The 22,743-nt window shown below is 37.8% G+C and overlaps 1 protein-coding gene across 1 annotated transcript; it reads right to left on the reverse strand.

Moving 5' to 3' along the window:
• Positions 1-330: 330 nt before the first annotated feature.
• Positions 331-6,653, reverse strand: LOC142539815 (uncharacterized). Its single transcript, XM_075645537.1, has 11 exons — positions 6,372-6,653; positions 5,227-6,001; positions 4,710-5,146; positions 2,748-4,472; positions 2,542-2,656; positions 2,372-2,461; positions 1,964-2,029; positions 1,783-1,878; positions 1,484-1,664; positions 1,054-1,129; positions 331-650 (listed from the first exon to the last, which is right to left on the reverse strand). The coding sequence occupies exons 2-9, from the start codon at positions 5,755-5,757 to the stop codon at positions 1,542-1,544; spliced, it is 3,183 nt and encodes a 1,060-aa protein (XP_075501652.1). The 5' UTR covers positions 5,758-6,001; positions 6,372-6,653; the 3' UTR covers positions 331-650; positions 1,054-1,129; positions 1,484-1,541.
• Positions 6,654-22,743: the final 16,090 nt, after the last annotated feature.

The following is a 22,743-nucleotide window of genomic DNA, read 5'->3' on the forward strand; positions in this document are numbered from 1 at the left end:
ACAAAGCATAGTAGTATCATGACACTCGAGGCTCAATCTATTTTAACAACACAAATAGGGAGGCTCCATCCATGGATGAAATTGAAATGGAGTAAGAAAATATATATATATATATTAACATGAATCCACATATTCAATCCAGATCACAAAAGAATAGTGTACTGATGACAGAAATACGAGTAAAATTTCCTTTTAAAAAAAACAAAACTTAAACTTCCACAAATATACATAAAATTTCAAATACCCGATCACATATCAAATATAGATTAGATGGATATTCAAGTTTAAGGCTTGTGTTATAGAAATGGAACATTTTATTATCTTTGGTCCTTGAGGAAGGTGACATGTTGTCTTTACTACTGCACACTAATATAAAGTACATTAAAGAGAGAAGCAAGGTAATAAAGCACCAGCCCAAAATCTTGCGTATGCCGAAAATTAAGGAAGTTTTTACAAATAAAAAGAAAACCAAAAACGATGATAGATTCTCCAAAACAATTTGGAAGTAAATGACAGGAGAAAGTTTTAGGGGGGCTCACCTAGACTCGAAAACGAAGGGCTACCACATCGGGGATAGAAGAGCGGGTGATAAATGAGTTACTTCAACTTATGCCCCCTTCCAAGAATTCCTCGAATTTTTTCTTGTCCAACTGTTTTGGACCAGAAAGCAAAATTTGACAGATATATTTAATCTCATGAACTATATTACTTAAAAGATGTGAATCCCCACCCATATGCATATGGTTGAAGCCTGAAGGTTATATTCCTTCATGGGAAAGTAAATAATTTTTTTGACATGACCACACAAATATCTGTTGTGCTCAACATCAGAAATTGAAAACTAAAATAAATAGCCAATTCACGTAAATGTTTTATCAAAATATAGTAGAATAGAGATAGTGTCTGAGTCTCAATTGTAAGTGGGTGACATCATATCGTATAATTTTTTAAAATAACTCTGAATCTCTATTTCGAGATCATCTAATGCTAACATGTCCCAAGACAATTTCCCATAATAATATGGTACTGTTGATTAATAAATTTGAATCAAACCTGAGCAAGCGGGCTGCAAGACTCGGTCCTGCCTATAATTTTCACAACTATTATCTGCTTGATTTGCGAACCCTTTCTGCAAGAAAGTTTCAGGAGATAAATTAGCTTATTTTTACATGTAGTTACAAGGCAAAAGTAAATCAGAGAGGCTTCCTAGACCCACGCATGCGCGCACATATATGCACATATATATTTCTGTGTTTGAGTTTAACAGAGACATGAGAGAGTGTGTTTGTGTGTGTGTGTGTGAGTAGCAAATATTGTCTGCAAAATAGAGTTTCTAACAACAAACTCAAAGCAAAATAAATATATATGTGTAAATAAAAAAATAAACATAAATAAAATAAACATATATGAGAAGAAAGAAAATACTTGTTGAGGAAATTCCGAACATGTCATGTGGAAGCACATTCAAAGATAAATTACTCACAAATAAACATGATATCCATCGAGACAAGATTGCGAGAAAAAGCATTCTTTATCAAATTTTATACAGCCGCAACAGGCTCTTCAACCACTTTATTCTGCTTCGGTCGTCCACACCTTCTTACATCTTTACTTTTCAGTAACTCCAAAGCTTTCTCTAAAGTTATCTCACTAGGCCTCATATTCTGGGAAGCAAGGTCAGAGCATAATTAAATCAATAAACATCAAGTTTTTCAGACCATTTAAATCAAGCACAGTATTCACTCAAATGGACACTTAAAAGAAAATCAAACACAAGTGTACCTTGGGCACAGAAGCAATTGTGCGCCTATGTCTAATGGTGAATCCTACCCTGGCAAGCTTTAAAATTACTGGTCGGTCATCATCTGGGTGGTTTCCCTAAGAATAAGACCGCATTCAAGATCAGTAAAAAGAAATTAGAAAATGACAAAAGAAAAAAGGAAAAACCGCACAGAAAACATACCAAAGTCAGTGGATACTGCAACAAGTTGAGGGCATCTTCCAAGGTGATGGACTCTACATTCTTTATCTAGAAGAGAATAACATCTTCACTTAAGTGTCTTGTATGAAGGCAAACAGATATACAAATTGAAATTTGGACAAATAAAAATAATGTGTACACATGAGACAGAGGCATGCAAATATTCATAAATGGTAGCAAATATTTAAATCATAAACAGCAGCAAATATTTCAAGTTTAAATATTTATCTAGGATAAAGTTTAAGGGTCTGAAGTTCTGCATTTAAGAGAGATTTCAATATGGCAACATGATAAGAGATGGTATGCATTTTGAGACATTGACACTGTCCATGCATGCAGGGGAGGACAGTAAAAGTTTCTTGAACTTGAGGCACCAAAATGCATACATACTTGAGACACTGAGGCTCGCTTGGGTAAATGTCCCTTTCTATCTTCACCAAGCTGCACGTAGTTGCCATATGGACCACTCTTTAATAAAACCTGAAAGTTGAATTTTAATTATTTAATTAGAGAAACATTTATTAGTAAACAGTCGTCACATATAAATAAATAAAGAAAACCTTCTCATTGGATCCTGGATTAAGACCAAGCAACTTTGGCTCCTGCACATTCTTTTGTTTGTTTTCAGGATCGCTTTCTTCGTCATCTTCACCATAGAGTGTCTTAGCAATGTACCTGCGACAAAAGTACGTGTCACAGAGAAAAAAATTAAGGTCTCCAGAGGCACAAGGAACGAGCTCCATTGCATGCTACAGGTTAAACTCACTTGCATTTTGGGTGTTGATCACAACCAATAAAATATCCCGCTCCAAACCTGCTGACTTTAAAAACCAAAGTTCCTTCAACACAACTTGGGCATGTTCTATTTCCATCACGAAAAGAAGCAAATAAGAAATGACCAAATGTTTTCTCCAACATCTTTTCTACATTATGGATATGAACCTTTCCAGCTTTCTCACAATACTCGCTAAATCTTGTCCAGTAATCTCTTAAAAGGCCTTTCCATTCCGTCATTCCAGCGGAAACATTATCAAGTTCAGTCTCCATATCAGCAGTAAAACTATAATCTGTGACCTCAGAAAAATAGTGAGAGAGAAATGCTGATACCATGCGACCACGGAACTCAGGATACAATGTCCTACTTTTCATTGTAATATAGTGTCTATCTTTTAGCACCTTAATAGTGATTGCATAGGTAGAAGGTCTCCCAATACCAAGTTCCTCCAGTTTCTTCACTAATGACCCCTCAGAATAGCGGGTTGGAGGCTGTGTATAGTGCTGACCAAGTTCAACTTTGGACAAGCACAATTGCTGACCACACTTCAAGCCACTCAAATTCTTGAACACTTCAGTACGATAGTTCTCTTGATCATCGTCAGTTTTTGCACTGATCATTTCTGTGTCTTCATAAACAGCTTGGTAACCACGAAATTCGACTTTCGAGCATGTAGATCGAAACATTATTGACTGGTTAGCATTCCCAAGATCAAGTTGTATCTGCTCAATGATGGCAGGTTCCATTTGACATGCCATTGTACGAGACCATATAAGAGTATATAACTTTAGGGAATCTTCATCGAGCAACCCAAGCATTGACGGTAATCTTCGGATGTCCGTGGGTCTAATAGCTTCATGGGCCTCCTGAGCGTTTTTCACCTTTTTAAAATACTTGCGTGTACTCTTTGAAGCAAAACTCCTCCCATACTTTTCGATAATCAAGGATTGGATATCCTTAGTTGCTTCATCAGACAAGTGCAACCCATCTGTTCTCATGTAAGTTATTAGTCCTGTAGCCATGCCATCCATTAACTGCACTCCCTCATACAGCTTCTGTGCAAGTTTCATTGTATATGATGCTGTAAAGTTCAATTTGCTAGCAGCGTCTTGCTGAAGTGTTGATGTTATGTATGGAGTGGGCGGATTTCTTCGAATCTTGCTGGTTTTCGAGCCAACAACTTCAAATTGAGACAGACTGATCTTGTCTTTTATATCCTTTGCCTCTGCTTGAGAGCTAATTGAAAGCTGATCCAACTTTTTGGATTCAAAATAGGTCAGATGCGATGAGAAAGAAACATCGCTGACTGAATTTAGATCTGTCCTATTGAACTTAACTTCAACTGTCCAATACTCCTGGGCATTGAACTCATCGATTTCCTTTTCCCTGTCACATATGAGAGCCAAAGCAGCAGATTGGACTCGTCCAGCAGACTGACAACCAGGTAACTTCCTCCACAACAACGGAGAAACACTGAATCCAATCAAGTAATCAAGGGCCCTCCGTGCCAGATAGGCATCAACCAAGTTTACATCAATCTCTCGTGGAGCCTGTAGAGCACTTTTAATGGACGATTCGGTTATCTCATTAAAGACAACTCGTGCAACAGTGATATCATTACGCAGAGCATCCTGTTGATGCAACATCTCGATAATATGCCAAGCAATGGCTTCTCCTTCACGATCAGGGTCTGAGGCAAGAATAAGAATATCCGCTCTGTAACAGAGAATGAAACGTTGTAATATATAAGTCAATTGACATCAAACTAAATGAAAAACTGAATATAAAACAACTGCATGCATACTATTTGAAGAACTAAAACTAGACTTGAGACTTCAAATTTCAAAACAATAGGATTGAGTTCTATATACTGATATAAAAATAAATATCCGGTAAAATGTGAGTGTATTTATAGCCAGAAAAAAACAGATGATTGAACAGAATACATCATACCCACTCAATGCAACCTTAATACTCTTAAGATGAGACCAAGCAGCAGATGGAACCTCCCAAACCATACTGAAGTCATCATCAGGTCGCACGGATCCTGATCTAGCTGCCAAATCCCTGACATGGCCATAACTGGGTACAACCTCAAACATTTCACCAAGATATCCTTGAATGACTTTTGCTTTCGTGGCAGACTCAACCACAAGGACAGATTTTGTAGTGGGTGGATATAACTGACGCCATGCTTTTTGCCCTGGAGACTTGCTTTTGTTTGTTAGGCATGATTTCTGTCCCGTTGACACCTTTTCTTCAGATGGAGCATGAGCTTCTGCAACAGATTTACCTCTTCTTTTTGAGTGCCTGGTCGCCTTAATAGGAACATTTTCCTCTGAAATTCCATTAATAACCACTTCTGTCACAGTATTTGAATTTGAGTCAGCCTGAAAATATGCTCAGATAGTCAAATGACTAACAATGAATTAGCATGAATCCAATTTGATTAGAAGAAAAGATATCTAACCTCCAAAGATTTAGGAGACAGTTTACTTTGTTTGTTCCCAGTCATCTTAGGTTTATTAACTTTCTTGGTGTGCATTGGCATGTCTGTTGTATCAGTAGTAGTAGTGGCAATGGAAGATTGAACTTGTTTATTCTCGCTTCTAGATTGCCGCTTCGCTTTCACTTTAGTCTTCTTGGTTTGCGTACTTTTACTGATTAACGAGTTCATGTCATCCTCAACAATTGGGCCTTTTGAAGTGGCCAAATCAACATCTTCTATTTTCAGTTCCGATGCCTCGCATACAGAAATGGCACTTGCCATTTTCTCCTTTGATGTTGCATTTGCTTTGTGACCGGCAAAAGTCTTGTGCCTCATCCGGTGCCTACTGAATATTTTAACTAATTGATTCTGCCCACTGCCCCCATCTTCAGTCCCTACGATGCGACTTCTGGCACCCGCTCTTGGGACCTGACAAAATGGCCTTTTACTGATACTACAATAAAAAGTTGGGCGCAGCGAACATAATGGTGCATTTTCCACATTCATATGCATCCCAGTGTCAGAAAATCCTTGCTTAAATTGAGGCTTCAAGTTGAAGGGAGAAAAGGAGCGAGAGATATAGTTGCCACTTCTAAACAGCTGGAGTTTACTATCAGACCTGATTCTCAGTAACTTTTGTTTGGACACCGGTCAGTGCATGAGGCAACCGGACTATAGCAGGGCATTTTTCAAATTTCTCAGCATTTGCAAACGACGACCATAAACAGATGCCCGAATGATTTTGTAATGCTCGGTTCTGCAAATTAAAAAGAGAATACAAAGAGAACCTTTAACACAAACAAAAAAACATACTACAAAATTTCCTAAACTCAACCATCAACTAAAGTTGATACTAAACCAATAGCATTACATGGTTGATAGTTGCTAGTGATGGCTGATCAAAATACACATATCAAATGACCAGAGTAAATTCAAATTACTGAATACCAGCAATGACTACAATAATCCTTAAAAATACATCAGCCAGTCCCTGCCTTCCTTAATGCCATCCTCTTCTCCACTAGCAAGACAAAGGTAGAAAGCAACCGGAGCACTAATTCCATTTCCATAGCCATTCAAATTTAAGTTGGACTAGCAAAACGATGAAAATGAATACAAATCATTACCATGATAAAGGGGCGGTGGAAGCTAGAAGCAGAAGTAGAGGAAGCCGTGAGGAAGTATTGAAGAAATGCCATCCAAACCCAGCAACATCAGTAGCTAGTAAACTTCAACCATGCGTATATCAAATAGTCTGATCGAATTGAACTGTTCTTTCTGCAAATAAATATATAATAATTACAAATGGTGGAAAAGATTTTGGCTGATGCTGAGGTTTAGGGTTTTGTGATGCTTGGCGATCTTTTTTATCCTCGTCCACGACGTCGTATTCACAAAGCACTGGGATGCATGAATTTCACCGGCGCTCGAGGTTATTAATTGAAACTGGGGTTGATACATTGAGTCCGTATTGGTTGGGCCATTGCTAACCAGATGGGCCATATAACAACTGGACCATTAAAGTTGGTCCAATGGAGACCCAACGGACCAAATTAAAGTGGCGAATATCATTCACACATTTTTTGAAGGGATGACAAACTTATCGAATATATATATATATATATATATATATTTGATATGCTGCATATCTACCATGTATATTTGTGCAAACATCGATCAGGTGACAATCACTTATTAGATATGTAATTTTTTTATGTTTCAACACATCCAATAAGACTACTGACTTTGATGACGTTATCTCTTGAACGTTTTTCTTCTCGCACTACTCTTAATCTTTGGATCTTAAAATTATGATTTAAACATAAGAGAATCAAATTTACCCACCGATTATGAAGCCCAAATTTATATCGTTATTTCTTAAGAATTACCATTCAACTTGGTAGTAGGTTTTGGACATGTCTAATTTCAATGATTTCTCCCTCATTTGTCTTTGTGTTTTCCACTTCAAAAAATGACAAATCACAAAAGCAATGAGAACATGATCCGTTGCTCTATGAATATGATATAATGGAGTTCAAAACACCCCTCAAACGGTTAGCAACAACTTTAGACACCATCTATAAATCGCATTTTATAATATGATGGGACAAAAGAGGTGTAAATGAATCAAATCGAGCCGAATATTGATTAAAAAAAAATCAAGGCTCAAATTCGGCTCGAAGTAAGTATATTCGAATTCGAGCTCGATTCGAAATTTTTTAATTTTTTGGCTCGAGTTCGGCTCAGAAGGAAGTTCGAGTTATAGTTCGAGTTATATATATATATATATTCGAACTATTGTTTAGATATATATATATATATATATATATATATATATATATATATATATATATATATTTATATTAATAAAATGTTGAGGCTCGCGAGCAATCGAACAAAATAATTTTGGTTCGAGTTCGGCTCGAAAAAAATTTAACATGTTCGAGTTCGGCTTGAGTTCGATTAATTCGAATACGAATCAATATTTATCCAACTGGTTCAAAATATTCACGAACTGGCTCGATTCGTTTACCGTCAGAAGGTATCTGGATTTTTTTCTTCAGGACTAGCACTACAGATGTATCATTTACACCTTCCGGCAATCCCTGGTCGAGCAATGTTAGGCATGCTGCAGTAACATTCGGATAAGTAATGTACACAAAAGTTTGATAGAACCCTGGGTTCACGCTGTCCGGTCCAGGAAATTTAACGTGATATATTGATAAAACTGTTCTGATCATCATCAACTCGACATGGAACTTAAGCAATAATATGGTCGTCTATGCAACCTTGGGATTTTTACAAGTTCTAGAAATAGATCGTCAAATACAAGAGATTTCAACCAAATAGAAAAGTCTCGCTCTCTCATATAATAAGGAGTGTGGATAAAGAAGAAAAATTAGTAATGCGATGTGCAATCATATTCGCCGAACGTCGAACATGGATAAGTCTCGCGTTTTCTGATCATCCAATAGTTTCATAGCTTCAAAGGACTTGGATTCCAATACATGGACCTATATATTATGCATGTGTGTGTTTGCAGTAACCACTAGAAAAATGATATCAAAACGCCAAATCAAAAGTAAAAATAAAAAATAAAAAGATGAAACCAAAATATAATATGTACGAATAACATTAATTATTAAAAACACACGGGAAACATATGAAAATGAGAAATAAAACTCTATATCACACAGGCACACAGTGTTGAAAATTGAATAAATGAAACCAATAATTCAGAATTGGAATTAATTTGAACAAAACAACATTAATAACTCATTGACCGTTGGATAATTTTATGATATTAAAAAATTACGTTTCTTATAAAATATTTGGAAAGTTATTGGATAAATATCTTAATTACGATTGATAAGTTTTTCAAAATATTATATGATTTTTATAAAAAAATATATATATAATATCCATTTGTGGACTAAAATCATATAAACTAATATGGAAAATTGGTTTACAAGTTCTTTTCCGGAATAGTTTTCTTTTATCGCATATGGTTTGTATTCTTCTCTCTCATTTTTCTACTACAAATAAATATTTTATTCGAATGCTTTAAGTATTAATTTAAAACTCAGATGTAAAATTAAGCTTGTAGACTGTTAATAAAACATCTTATAATAATCTCCAAAAGCTGTAATATATTTAAAATAATTCGATGGACTCTTGTAATTAAATATTTCATGTATTCATTCAGGTTATAACATAATAATGGATTGTATTGCAATATTTCATAAAATTCTCAAAAATTTGTTATTCTACCAAATTTTAATTTTGTGGATAAATTTTTTTCCACAACAGCTCTTATAAGATTGTCTCCCCGGTCAATTTTGTGAGACGCGTTATCTACCCGACCATACTCATGAAAAAATATTATTTTTATGTCAAAAATATTACTCTTCATTTTAAGCATGGATCAAATCAACTCGTCTCATAATAAATCTACAAGTTCTTTTATGGTTTAAAATCTTAAATGCATCTCAACCATATTCGACATTCAAATTTCAAATATTCACAGAGTTATTAGTTAAAATATTATAATTTATTTTATAAGTACAAAAAAAAGGGTCAGAATCTATATTTTATACAACTAACAATCTTGATTAGATCATTAATTAGAGACCTCGTATTCAGATTCATCGTTGATTTTTATGCCACTTTGCAAATTCAAAATAAACTAAAGAGACAACAATTAAGGAGGATTCATTTGTTGGTTTTATATGTTATAATTCAACACACATGACTATAATTTATTTTAGTTTCTTCTAAAAAAATTAAATTAACTGATGACATCATTTAATAACATCTCTACTTAAAGGTAATTGAGTATATGAGATTAGAGACTATTGTCAAGTTCCAAAATTATATATATTTTTAAGAAAAAATTGACTCGTTTTGCTACATTAAACATAGACTTTTCTGATACACGAGTTCGATTCTAAATTATAGAAATTTATAAATTTCGTATTAAGATTTGTTTCCACAAATTGCAGATTTTGGATAAATGTGTATCTATACGACATCCTACTTGTCGTGTAACAAGATAAACCTCTCAAAATAGGAGAGAAATAGGAGAGAGACATGAATTCGATCCCAAATTATATAAAACACAAAATTTTATATTAAGATCTGTTTACTCAATTTTGATGCAAAATAAAGTAAAGGAAAACTCCAAAATTATAATAATACGTACATAGTTTTATATACTTCGATAATCTCCCCGAATTTTATATTAAGATTCGTTCACCCAATTTTGATGCAAAATATTGCAATACAAACTCGCCGATATTACAATAATACATAGTTTTAATACTTCGATAATCTCAGATAAACCTGAAAAATATACAATCTATTTCCGTGTTGACTGGCTCAGAAACAATCCAATTATGACCCGAATTTTCGCAGTTTCAATCTGGTGTAGGGCCTGGAAGAGTTTGGCTGGCCAATACTGCATGGACACACCAAACCATCGTTTTCAAGCGTTTGAATTGGAAAAAAAAATAAAAAATTATGATGTCCACTGTAGCATACTAAATATGAGAGTGGTGAAATTTTTATAAGCAAATATATTATACGAATATTGAAATGTGACTAATTAAATTACCAAAATCAAAATCACGGTCAATTTAAATTAAATGGCTGACTCTCCCATTTTCCTTTAGTCGTAATATTTCAAGGGATAGCCACACGATGCTCATATTATACAACTTTTTCTTTACGAACTTGTTTCAATCATTCTGTTTTTTGTAAATTTCGGTTATTGTTACATATGTGCTTATGTTCATGAGTAGCACATATAGGCATCATTTGGTTCGATCGATGAAATAATGCGATAGAAAAAAAGGATAGATTCAAAATATTTGTCATTCGATAAAATGATCATTCATCATCTTTTTAACCAAACCGAACGGTGGCGTGTGCCTTATTCAGTCGACAATATATGTACATACGCTAATAATGGAAGAATTTATGCAACGACGCCATATTTCAAGGTTGAGGCTCCACATCTTAAATGCATGCATGCAGAGAGAGACGCGAGTCGTCACATAAGTTGAGGTAGAAATTGTAGATTATCCATGGGGAGTCGACTTCGAGCTGGTGGTGGTTAAGATAAGATCAGCCAAACATGGCCGGTCGTGCGTTTTGTTCGAGTCAATTACGACAAAAACTTGCGTGAGACGGTCTTACGGGTTGTATTTTGTGAGACAGCTCTTATTTGGGTCATCCATGAAAAAGCATTACTTTTTATGTTAAGAGTATTACTTTTTATTGTAAATATCGGTATGGTTAACTCGTCTCACAGATAAAAATTCGTGAGACCGTCCCACAAGATACCTACTCAATAATTAAAATCCATTTCATTGCAAAATTCCAATACACAGAGGACCCATGCATATATTTATATTATGTAGGGTTAATGACTCCAATAATTAATGAACCACACGATGGGCAATGGGTCGAGGTGTCATGTTACAATTATTTCTTTATACATGTGTGTCTGAATATTATAATGAGAAAAACGTATTTTTGTTCACGTCTATGGCGTAAAATTTCAATATTAGTCGGATATCTTTGTTTTCTTTTCCAGTATAGTTTTTAGTATTTTTTCCAACGGTGTTGATATTGTGATATATATGTAACAATAATGTGTGTAATGTGACACATCAACACTTTTGATTAAAAAATGACTTAAATTATTTAAAAAATACAAAAATTATCGAAACAAGGTTGAAATTTGATAATATAAAAGGCCAAATTACAAAGAATCAAACATCCAAATTTTCTTTGGGTGGAAAGCAACCTCACCAATGAAAACAGTTTTTATTTTTAATTTGTTTGTACATTGTGGTATAAATACAAATGTAATGTAAACTGAAGAAGAATTTATTTACCAAGTAGAAAAATGAAATAAATGTGTCACTATTGTCAATTGGATGGCTTGGAGAATACTGGCACCATGTAAACAGTAAATATAGACTAAAATGAACTTGTCACTTCGAAAATTCAGATGCTCGCCTACGTGTATCTTCTTGTCCTTTTGATCAATAATTCGATCCCAATCCGATGAATTGAATGAATAAAATTCGTGGTGAATTTTCAATTTAAGACGTCTGAAACAAAAATTATGCATGAATCTCATGCCAAAATACCTTCTTTTTTGTGAGACGGATATCTTATTTGGGTCATCCATGAAAAAGTATTACTTTTTATTGTGAATATCGGTAAGGTTGACTCGTCTCACAGATAAAGATTCGTGAGACCGTCTCACAAGAGACCTACTCTTTTGTGTAATATATATTTATAGATGTGTGTGTGGGGTATAATTGTATAAACAAACCAAATATTTCAACATTTTTTACAATTTTCTATAATTATGAATTAGCAATGCTTAGAGATTTTTCTCTTTTAAATGTACATTAAATCATTTCAATATGATACACGATGATTTAGTTTATACTATAATTGAAATGTTGCTATCAGTATGTTTTAATATAAGATGATAAGTTGTATCAACCACGGCAATGCCTAACACGCACAATCAAAATTCCTACGGATGAAGAGTTTGAAAAAAAACGAACGATTTACTTTTGATTTTATACATACGATAACGATTAAAAAAAACGATTTACTTATGATTTTATACATATGATGACGATTGGTTAGAATTACGTACAATTATAACTTGTTATATCACGAATTTGTATCTTCTATTTTATATTTTTCGATTTAAGACGAAAATGTTGAATCAATGTAGGATATCACAAAGACGAAAGAATAAGGAGAGTGATATAAATTTACTACTACAAAATGCCATTCAATTAATAATTATTATTCTCATCTAATTTTTGTTTATATAAATTAATTATTTTAATTATTTTGGCCTAACTGGCTAACTGAACTCTCATCTCGTCTATCATGTGTCCGGGGGAAGAGTCAGTTTTAATCACATAGTCGCGATTTTTTTTTTTTTTTGACTGAGCGAGGCTCTATTATTAAATTTTCATTTGTTTGTTTTGTTGGTGATTTTTCACCGTACTTTGTAAGTGAAAACGTATAGATTGAAACAAATTATGGATTGTGAATTCTACTTCTGAATAAAAACAGAGATGTTTACTTCAACATCTCACATGCCTAGTTCGTAATTGTTTAACATATAAATCCAACCCTAATTCATTGTTGGTCAATTAGACTATGCCTGTAACATCTTCTAATTCGATATATGAAAAAAAAAGTATTTTTTATGTCAAAAATATTATATTTACTCTAGATATGAACTGAGTTGACTCGTATCATATATATAAATTTGTGAGAAAACTACCCATATGTAAATAAAATCTTAATTTGTACTAAAAAGATACATTTTCATGCCTATATATAAACAACGTATGTAGAAGTAAAATTGAAATTTTTTTATTTTCAGAAAACAATTGCAAATTATATAGGTTTTCGCTCAAATTATAGCCTTTGCTTATATGTATTTTCCGGTCCATGGTTTTAACATAAGAGAATATAATTTTCGTCGGGGACATTTAATGCTGAGAGTAGGCACAAAAGGATTAAAAAAAAATTCTCCGAAATTAGTTCTCAGTTATCAATTCATAAGTTTCGGGGTATGAGATTCCGTTGCAATTAAATTTGTTAAAAAAAAATACCATTAATTTGATAAAATATTAGTCACAAAAAAATAAAATCAAACATAAACTTAAAAATATTAACTCTAATATCATTATAATCTAATATAGAAAATACATTTTATATCGAAGTTTAATATATGTGCCTGAAAGATTCACTTAGCGAGTTATGTAAATAGTACAAGTAATTTTTAAAATCACTTGATGAGAGTGATTTATGTATAATATGTAACGATGATGTTATTTATATCAGAAAAATATCGAAATTTATAAATAATATTTATACAAATTTTATATTGCATCAACTAAATTATTATATTAAAATTTTAGCACTATACATTAATTAGACCAAATCCTTTTCTATCAGATCAATCACAATATTTATGCAGCAATTAATTGATTGAGATGTCAATCATTAATATTTAATAAATAATCATATGTTAATTTATAAAACTTGCTAAATATATTGTTAATTTTTCAATATTATGATCAAGCATAATATCAAGATAAGTGTGACGTTGCCTAGACGAAGCGAGAAAAATAGCAGAAGTTGAAGAGAACAAGTGAGAACATCATAAAAAAAGCGGTGGATTTGGAGACTAGTTGAAGCCAGAAGAAGATCAATAGCTGCAGATACTAAAATATAATATTAGAAGAGATGTGGTGGATCCAGAGGTAGTGAAAGCTCCTAGTTTAGGAGATAGATTTTTTATATATATACGTAAGTGTAACCATGAAATTCATTATCTCGATTAAATTCATTTTTTATCATGTATTATATTATATCTGGAGTTTTGGTTTTGTAATCAGCAAAAAGGGTAAATTGACCCTTTATTTTTTGTAATGACAAACGTTAACTTAGTTCATTAGATCAAACTATTGTTTTGCTCTGTGTTACAGACACTCAACCATTTCGGTAGAATCATTTCAACCGATCTCGCAATACTAAGCTACTCGACCGCTTCTTTTGCAACCGCTCACTATAACTAAGAATATCTATAAACAATCGAGTCAACCACTACAAAAAAAAAAAAGAAAAAAAAAAGAGGTTAGCGACGGTTTATAGTCAGCAACCGTCGCTATAATAAGCGACGATATTGTGAAAACCGTCGCTATAATAAGCGACGGTTTTCTCTAAAACCGTCGCTATAATAAGCGACGTTATTTTTTAAAAAACCGTAGATAATGATGAAGCGACGGTTATTAAACAAAATACTACGCAAAATTTCATAAATAAAAATACTACGCAAAAAATAAAATTACATTTTTTATAAAGAAAACGCTTTAAAAACCTGACGTGCGCGAAGATATGCAGATCTACGGTACGTTGGAAGATCACACCGACGAGCAAATCTACGAAATTAATACGAAAAAATGTTAGTACAAAATAAACAAAACCGAAACTTTGAAAAAATCGACAAATTTTCGCTACTACAAGAAAAAAAAGGCGAAAAGCGTTGAAAAAAAATGTTCGCGAACCTCGGTATATATAGAACCATGGCGACGGTGTTTGCAAAAAACTGTGGCCAGTAGCGACGGTTCTGAAATAAACAGTCGCAAATAGCGACAGTTTTATAAAACCGTCGTCGACAATAAGACAAAATTCGTCGCTACTAGCGACGGTTGATAACTGCTGTCGCTAATTTCGCGACAGTTATTATGAACCGTCGCTATATTCAACGACGATTTTGACTTTGGCGAATGAAAAAATTCATAGCGATGGTTTGTAAAAAAAACCGTCGCTATTGGCGACGGTTTTGATTTAAACCGTCGCCCATAGCGACCGTTTATGTAAAACTGTCGCTATTAGAAATTGGCGACAGCTTGTCCAAACCATCGCTATGTGCAACGGTTGTTAAAACCGTCGCAAAAAACGACAATTTAAAAAAGTTATCGCCAAATATTGCGACTATCTACTTTTATACCGTCGCACATGGCAACGGGTAAAAAACCGTCGCCTAATATGGTGACGGACATTATTATAAACATCGCCAAAGGCGACAGTCAAAAAACTCGTCGCACAAAATGGCGACGGGTTTGTTCGAATAATCGCAAAATAGCGACGGTTGTTTAAAAAGCGTCGCTATATTAGCGACTGGTGGTTGATTAACTGTCGCTAATATAGCGACGGTTGTTAATAAACTGTCGCTATGTTTACTAGACGACGGTTTCATCAAAAACCGTCGCTACGAAAGCGACGGTTTGTCATATACCGTCGCTGTTTGAGCGACGGTTTATAATAAACTAAACCGTCGCTATTCCACCCGTTTTTTTATAGTGAACATATCTTACACGGATCTTACATACTTTTCAGAAACGTTGGTAGATTGACCATACCCAACAAATAAGATGTCAGAATATCATAAGCTTTCCACAAAGTCTATGGGCAGAACTAGTTATTTTATGCTATCAGTGACCATTTTCTATCACATTTTGTATATGTTTATCTGTTCATTAAATGAAATGTACGATAAAGCAATAAAGGACAACAACGTCAATGCATTTGCATTAGTGCTCATTTAATGAGCTACATTCGAATTTTAAAAGGAAAAATACATATAGTAATATATAAAGAGAATGTCAAGAAGAGCAAATTATATAGACGATTCAAGCTCGCATTCGTAAAAAGACTTCTGAGCACTTATTACTTTGATACGTGCATACTAATCATCAGTATTCGCTCCAAAAAATACTTATTCAAATAATCAAGGATCTTCAAGAGTTTATGTCAAACTACTCGACCGTTTCTTGCTAATATCGTTTTAGAAGTTTTTCAACAGTTTGAGTCGAAATCATCGTCTTATTTTTATATTGGTTGTTAGACTATGTGTCTCAACTATTGTAAAAAATTATCGGGAGTTTCAATTTAGGCACTAGATAAGTCCTGAGGTTGATGTGAGTTGTTATAAGTTTTGTAAAACCAAAATCTTATAGTGAAATCTTTCCATAAAAAGAAGAAGGGATGACATAGGAGCTGGAGTCTTCGAACATCCATAAACATCACTTGTGTTGTTTACTTACTGCATTTAGTTATCTTATTTAAATTGCCTTATTTGAGTTTAAACTAGTCTTTCTTCAGACCGTTTCCGCTTAATTTATGGTCCAATCATTTATTAAGAAGTTGAGAAAATCTGGTCTTGATACTTAACACAATAAGACTGGTCTCACTATTTGACAATGTTTAAAAAAATGTACAAGAGTTTATTCATCCTTCTAAACTGTAACCTGATCCTAATATATTTTATCTCTACAAAATTATTAGCTGTAAAATCAGGCAACCAAAATATGAGTAGATATCTTGTGAGACAGTCTTACGAATATTTATCTAGTGAGACAGATAAACCATACCGATATTCAAAACAAAAAGTAATACCCTTAGTATGAAAAATAATATATTTTCATAGATGACCCAAATAAGATATATGTTTCACAAAATACGACCCGTGAGACCGTCTCACACAGATTTTTTCCCCAAAATATATAAAACTTATTTTTATTAGCAATTATTTCACAATAATATTATAATTTTAGGGTTTATCGGTATAAATATAGTTTTGGGTCTTTGGGAGTTAATAAAAAATCTGAAAATTATATAGGGCAATTTTATATGTTGAAAACATAAAAACTCATTCTTAAGCTGGTAAAACATAAATCAAGATACATAAGTGATACCCAGGGATGAACCCATCAAGATCCGGCCCAAATTCCCGGCCCATCATTAAGGCCCACAGGTGAATGGCCCATGACAAGCCCATGTATTCTTCTATAAATACCAGGTTGGAGCGTATGATTATTGAATTCACTATATTGTTTTCAGCAGCGCCCTTAGCTGCTCCCCCCATATATCCTCAGTCTCTGACTTGAGCGTCGGAGGGGCTACGTCGGGACACCCTCCTGGCCCCCTCCTAACGGTCTTATTTGTGATTTCAGGCCCAGGGTAATTTTGAAGCCCGTGTCCTGGATTAGTGACGCTTGCGTGGATCGGACCCTAAATTTCCCGTGAGTATCACTTGGCGCCGTCTGTGGGAATATCTGAGTTGAGACGTAGAGATGGTAGGGAGGCGAGGGAGTAGAAGAGTTAACTCAGCGTCATCGCGTCCTCAGAGGGGACCCGAACAGTCTCATGCTGAGGCGAGGCAGGAACAACCCCATCAGGAGACAAGAACTGAACAACCTCGTCAAGAGACCAGGGTCGAGCAATCCCGTCCTAATGAAAATGTGGGGAACTTGACCCTGGAGCAGTTGGGTCAATTTATCACTCGAACAGTGGATGAGGCTATGAAGAGGAACCAAGAAGCTGTGTTCATTGAAGAGCAGGCCACTCGCCAGGAGCGAGAGAAAAATGTTGAGGGCCAGCAGAGCAGAATTGAAGAGACCCAGCCCCTCCCAAGCGAAGGGAATGCAGAGATTGGAGAGATGTGGAAGGAAATACGGATGTTGAGACAACAGGTGGGAAGTAGAGCGCCGGCCCCCAAGAAAGGAAGTCCTTTTTCGCTTGCCATTCTGAAAGAAGTACTTCCCCCGAGTTTCCGACAACCGAATGTTGGAGAATATGATGGACATACCGACCCCGAAGAGCATTTGGGGAGATTTGAGAATGCGGCTCTGTTGCACCAATATTCAGATGGAGTCAGGTGTAGGGTTTTTCTGGGCACGTTAGTGAGGTCAGCCCAGCAGTGGTTTAACACTTTGCAGCCCAACTCTATACGTTCTTTTGAGGACTTCTCAGCTGCCTTCTTGCACCGATTTGCTAGCAGCAAGAGGCACCAGAAAAATTATTTGAGCCTGTTCGTGATGAAGCAGCAAGAGAATGAAACTTTACGAGAATTTGTCCAGCGTTTCAACAGCGCAGCGCTGGAAATACCAGCGGCTACTCCTGATATCATGATAAGTGCCTTCACACAAGGATTGAGGGGAGGGGAGTTTTTCAAGTCGCTGGTCAAGAAGCCCCCGTCAAGCTTTGATGAACTGTTGGCTCGAGCTGAGAAATATGTAAACTTGGAAGATGCCCAATGGTACAGAAGGATGGAGAACCGGCACGGAGGAAGTAGAGTTGAGGGAGTGGAGAAAGGAGGAAGGAAGAGGGGTGCGGGGGAGAGAGAGGAAGACAGAACTAGAAGTGGAGGACAATTCTCATCACATGTTCCCCTGGATAGGAGTCGTGACGAGGTGATGGAGGTGAGGGAGCCCGCGAGGAGGTGGGAGAAGTCACGAAGGGTTGAGTGCAGTGTTAGATTTCCTTCGCGGGACAGACGAGAAGGATCTGCATCTGGGAGTCGACCGAGGTCTCACCCGTCCCCCAGACGTGGTCAAGGCCCTCCATGGATAAATCAGGGGGTTGGGGAGCAGAGAGGGGAAGGTCGAGGTCAAGATGTCCTTCAGGAGCCCGTCGAACCGAGGAGGGGAACGAATGAGGATAATCACCCTACGAGAGGAATGATTCATATGATCTCGGGCGGTGCTACCGATGGAGGCTATGGGCGAGCTCGGAAAGCACATGGGAGAAAATTGGAGAACTTTGAGATATATAGTGGTGCAGACTTACCACAAGACCCCGTCATCAGCTTTGGGCCGGAAGACCTCCGAGGCGTTGTGAATCCACATAACGATGCCTTGGTGGTGACGGCCACCATTGCCAATTATGATGTGGCAAGGATATTTATTGATAATGGAAGCTCTGTGAACGTCTTGTTCAAGAGCATGTTGGATCAAATGAAGGTGGAAGAATTTGAGTTTGAGCCGGTCTCCACCCCGCTCTCTGGGTTTGCAGGACATGCCATCCCGCCGCTGGGTCAGATTACTCTTCCCCTATCTTTGGGACGTGACTCTCGGCGGGTGACAAAGATGGTAACATTTACCGTAGTGAATACTCCCTCATCGTATAATGGAATCCTGGGGCAGCCAGCCTTAAAGGATTTTAGAGTCGTAGCTTCCACTTATCATCAGAAGCTTAAGTTTCCTGTGGGAAAGGGAGTTGGAGTCTTGTGCGGGGACCAAAAAGTCGCACGTCGTTGTTATGAAAGAATCGTGAAGGAAGAAGAAAAGAGAGGTCGCGAGCATTCGCATGGAAGCTTAAGCTCAATCTTACAGTTGTAGAGTCATTCGCAGAAGCTTCTAAGTGGGTAACTTTGTTCTGTGGAGATACAAGAGGAGCAGAGAAGAAAGTTGGAGAATGCGCTGGTTAATGCTCTAAAGAGGCCCATGAGCACTTATCATCTTAAAGAATATTAATCTTGACGTGAATTTTGCTGTATTTTGTTTCTGAATTTATCTTATGTTATCAGTTGAAAGTTAATAAAGCCAAGTTCTTATATTAAGTTCGTGGATGTTGTTGTATTGTGAGGATGAAATGAATTAAATTTTCATGCTAAGGCATCGCCTAGCAGAGGAGCAGACTGTAGGAGAAGAATTTTATTTTCTTGCTAAGGCATCGCCTAGCAAGGAGCAGAGTCGGGGATGAGAAAAAATTTATTTTCCTGTTAAGGCATCGCCTAGCAGAGGAGTTAGGGGGTGAGGGTGGAGAATCTTTATTTTCCTGCTAAGGTATCACCTAGCAGAGGAGTTAGAGGGTGGAAGGGGTTGAATTTTATTTTCCGGCTAAGATATCTCCTAGCAGAGGAGTTAGAGGGTGGAAGGTTGAATTTTATTTTCCTGCTAAGGCATCGCCAAGCAGAGGAGTTAGAGGGTGAGCGCGTTGAATTTTATTTTCCTGCTAAGGCGTCACCTAGCAGAGGAGTTAGAGGGTGGGGACGTTGAATTTTATTTTCCTGCTAAGGCATCGCCTAGTAGAGGAGTTAGAGGGTGGGCGCGTTGAATTTTATTTTCCTGCTATGGCGTCACCTAGCAGAGGAGTTAGGGGTGAGGGTGGAGAATCTTTGTCTTCCTGCTAAGGTGTCGCCTAGAAGAGGAGTTAGGGGGTGAGCGGAGTTGGGGATGAGGAGAAGTTTTATTTTCCTGCTAAGTTTATCGCCTAGCAGAGGGGCAGAGTTGGGGAAAAGAAAAATTTTATTTTCCTGCTAAGGTGTCGCCTAGCAGAGGAGTTTGAAGGTGAGGGTGGAGAATATTTATTTTCCTGCTAAGGCGTCGCCTGGCAGAGGAGTTAGAGGATGACGAGGTTGAATCTTTATTTTCCTGCTAAGGCATCGCCTAACAGAGGAGCAGAGTTAGGGTGGAGGTGTTGAATTTTATTTTCCTGCTAAGGTATCACTTAGCAGAGGAGTTAGAGGGTGGAGGTGTTGAATTTTATTTTCCTGCTAAGGCCCGGCTTAGCTGGCTTAGCAGAGGAGTTAGAGGGTGGAGGTGTTGATTTTATTTTCCTGCTAAGGCCCGGCTTAGCAGAGGAGTTATGAGATGATGAGGTGAGAGTTTGATTTTTCCTGCTAAGGCCCAGCTTAGCAGAGGAGTTAGAGGGTGGAGATGTTGATTTTATTTTCCTGCTAAGGCATCGCCTAGCAGAGGAGTTAGAGAGTGGGCGCGTTGAATTTTATTTTCCTGCTAAGGCATCGCCTAGCATAGGAGTTAGAGAGTGGAGGTTTGATTTTATTTTCCTGCTAAGGTATCACCTAGCAGAGGAGTTAGATGGAGGAGTTGAATTTTATTTTCCTGCTAGGGCCCGGCCTAGCAGAGGAGTTAGAGGGTGGAGGTGTTGAATTTAAATTTTCCTGCTAAGGTATCACCTAGCAGAGGAGTTAAATGGAGGAGTTGAATTTTATTTTCCTGCTAAGACCCGGCTTAGCAGAGGAGCTAGAGGGTGGGGGTAGTGAATTTTTATTTTCATGCTAAGGCATCACCTAGCAGAGTTTGGGAGGAGAAAAATGTTATTTTCCTGCTAAGGCATCGCCTAGCAGAGGAGAAGAGTGGATGAGGAGAATTAAATATATTTTTCCTGCTAAGGTGTCACCTAGCAGAGGAGTTAGAGGGTGGAGATGTTGAGTTTTTATTTTCCTGCTAAGGCATCGCCTAGCAGAGGAGCAAAGTTTGGGAAGAGAAAAATTTATTTGGTTAGTCGATAACAAAAGATGTTTACGGGGAGCAGAGTTTACGGGGATCGACCTGCCCGGTCAGGTCGCGGGGGTGTGGGAGCAACGCCCCCATAATTTTTTCAGAAATCACACAATCATTCGCAAGGGAATATATCAAATTTCTCAACGTATTGGACGAGGCGAAGGCGTGGCCGAAGGCGTGAGGGCGAGCCTGTGGCGCGAGGGCAAGCGAGTGGCGGGCAGGCAGGCTCTCGGCGAGCTGGCGTGGCGTGGCGGGGGCGAGCAGGCGCTCGGGCGAGCCGGAGTGGCGGGCGAGCTGCCGGGCGCGGGCGAGCTGGCGTGTGGCGCTCGGGCGCGCGGCGAGCAGACGCTCGGCGGGCGAGGGTGAGAGTGGCAGGCGAGGGGCTAGGGGCTAGCTGGTGCTCGAGCGAGCTGGAGTGGCGGGCGAGCTGCGGGGTGCGGGCGAGCTGGCGTGGCGTGGCATGGCGTGGCGCTGGCGAGCAGGCGCTAGGGCGAAGGCATGGCCGAGGGCTTGAGGGCGAGCCTGTGGCACGCGGGCGAGCCGGCGCCCAGGCGAGCAGGCGAGCGTGGTGCGCGAGGGGGCGAGTGCTTCGGCAGGGCGCCGGACGAGCTCGGTGAGGGCCGTGGCGCGCGGGAGCTGTGCGGCCGCGCGGGGCGAGGGCGCCGGGCGAGTTCGCGAGGGGGCGAGGCGCGCAAGGGCGGACGCACGCTGTTGGGGCTGGCGTGCAGGAGGCGAGGTGATGATGAAGCGTGCTAGGATTGATATTTAATTTGTTTCCAACTTTTTGGAGACTGGCGGAGGGCTGGAAGAAAATGCACAACTCACGTGTTGTAAACCGAGAACAACGCAATCAATCGAACTTTGAACCTACGATTCAGTTCGACTCGGGAGGGGGAGACTGGTGATACCCATGGATGAACCCATCAAGATCCGGCCCAAATTCCCGGCCCATCATTAAGGCCCACAGGTGAATGGCCCATGACAAGCCCAGGTATTCTTCTATAAATATCAGGTTGGAGCGTATGATTATTGAATTCACTATATTGTTTTCAGCAGCGCCCTTAGCTGCTCCCCCCATATATCCTCAGTCTCGACTTGAGCGTCGGAGGGGCTACGCCGGGACACCCTCCTGGCCCCCTCCTAACGGTCTTATTTGTGATTTCAGGCCCAGGGTAATTTTGAAGCCCGTGTCTGGATTAGTGACGCTTGCGTGGATCAGACCCTAAATTTCCCGTGAGTATCAGTAAGTATGTTTGTTGTATTTTTATTATTATTATTCTATTTAATTTATTTGTTTTCCCCCTTCCGGTTTCTCTCTTTTCTCTCGTCCTGGTTTCCCTCTGTGTAGGTTAGG

This window comes from Primulina tabacum, chromosome 3, assembly GCF_025594145.1.
Source record: "Primulina tabacum isolate GXHZ01 chromosome 3, ASM2559414v2, whole genome shotgun sequence".
Classification (NCBI taxonomy): Eukaryota; Viridiplantae; Streptophyta; class Magnoliopsida; order Lamiales; family Gesneriaceae; genus Primulina; species Primulina tabacum.

Bases quoted from the DNA above. Each gene is read 5' to 3' on its own strand.
- LOC142539815 (XM_075645537.1), bottom strand. From the start codon at position 5,757: ATGCATATGAATGTGGAAAATGCACCATTATGTTCGCTGCGCCCAACT. The intron at 5,147-5,226 runs GTTAGATATCTT...GCATATTTTCAG, and splicing joins TGTCTCCTAAATCTTTGGAG to GCTGACTCAAATTCAAATAC. The intron at 4,473-4,709 runs GTATGATGTATT...TCTCTGTTACAG, and splicing joins ATTAAGGTTGCATTGAGTGG to AGCGGATATTCTTATTCTTG.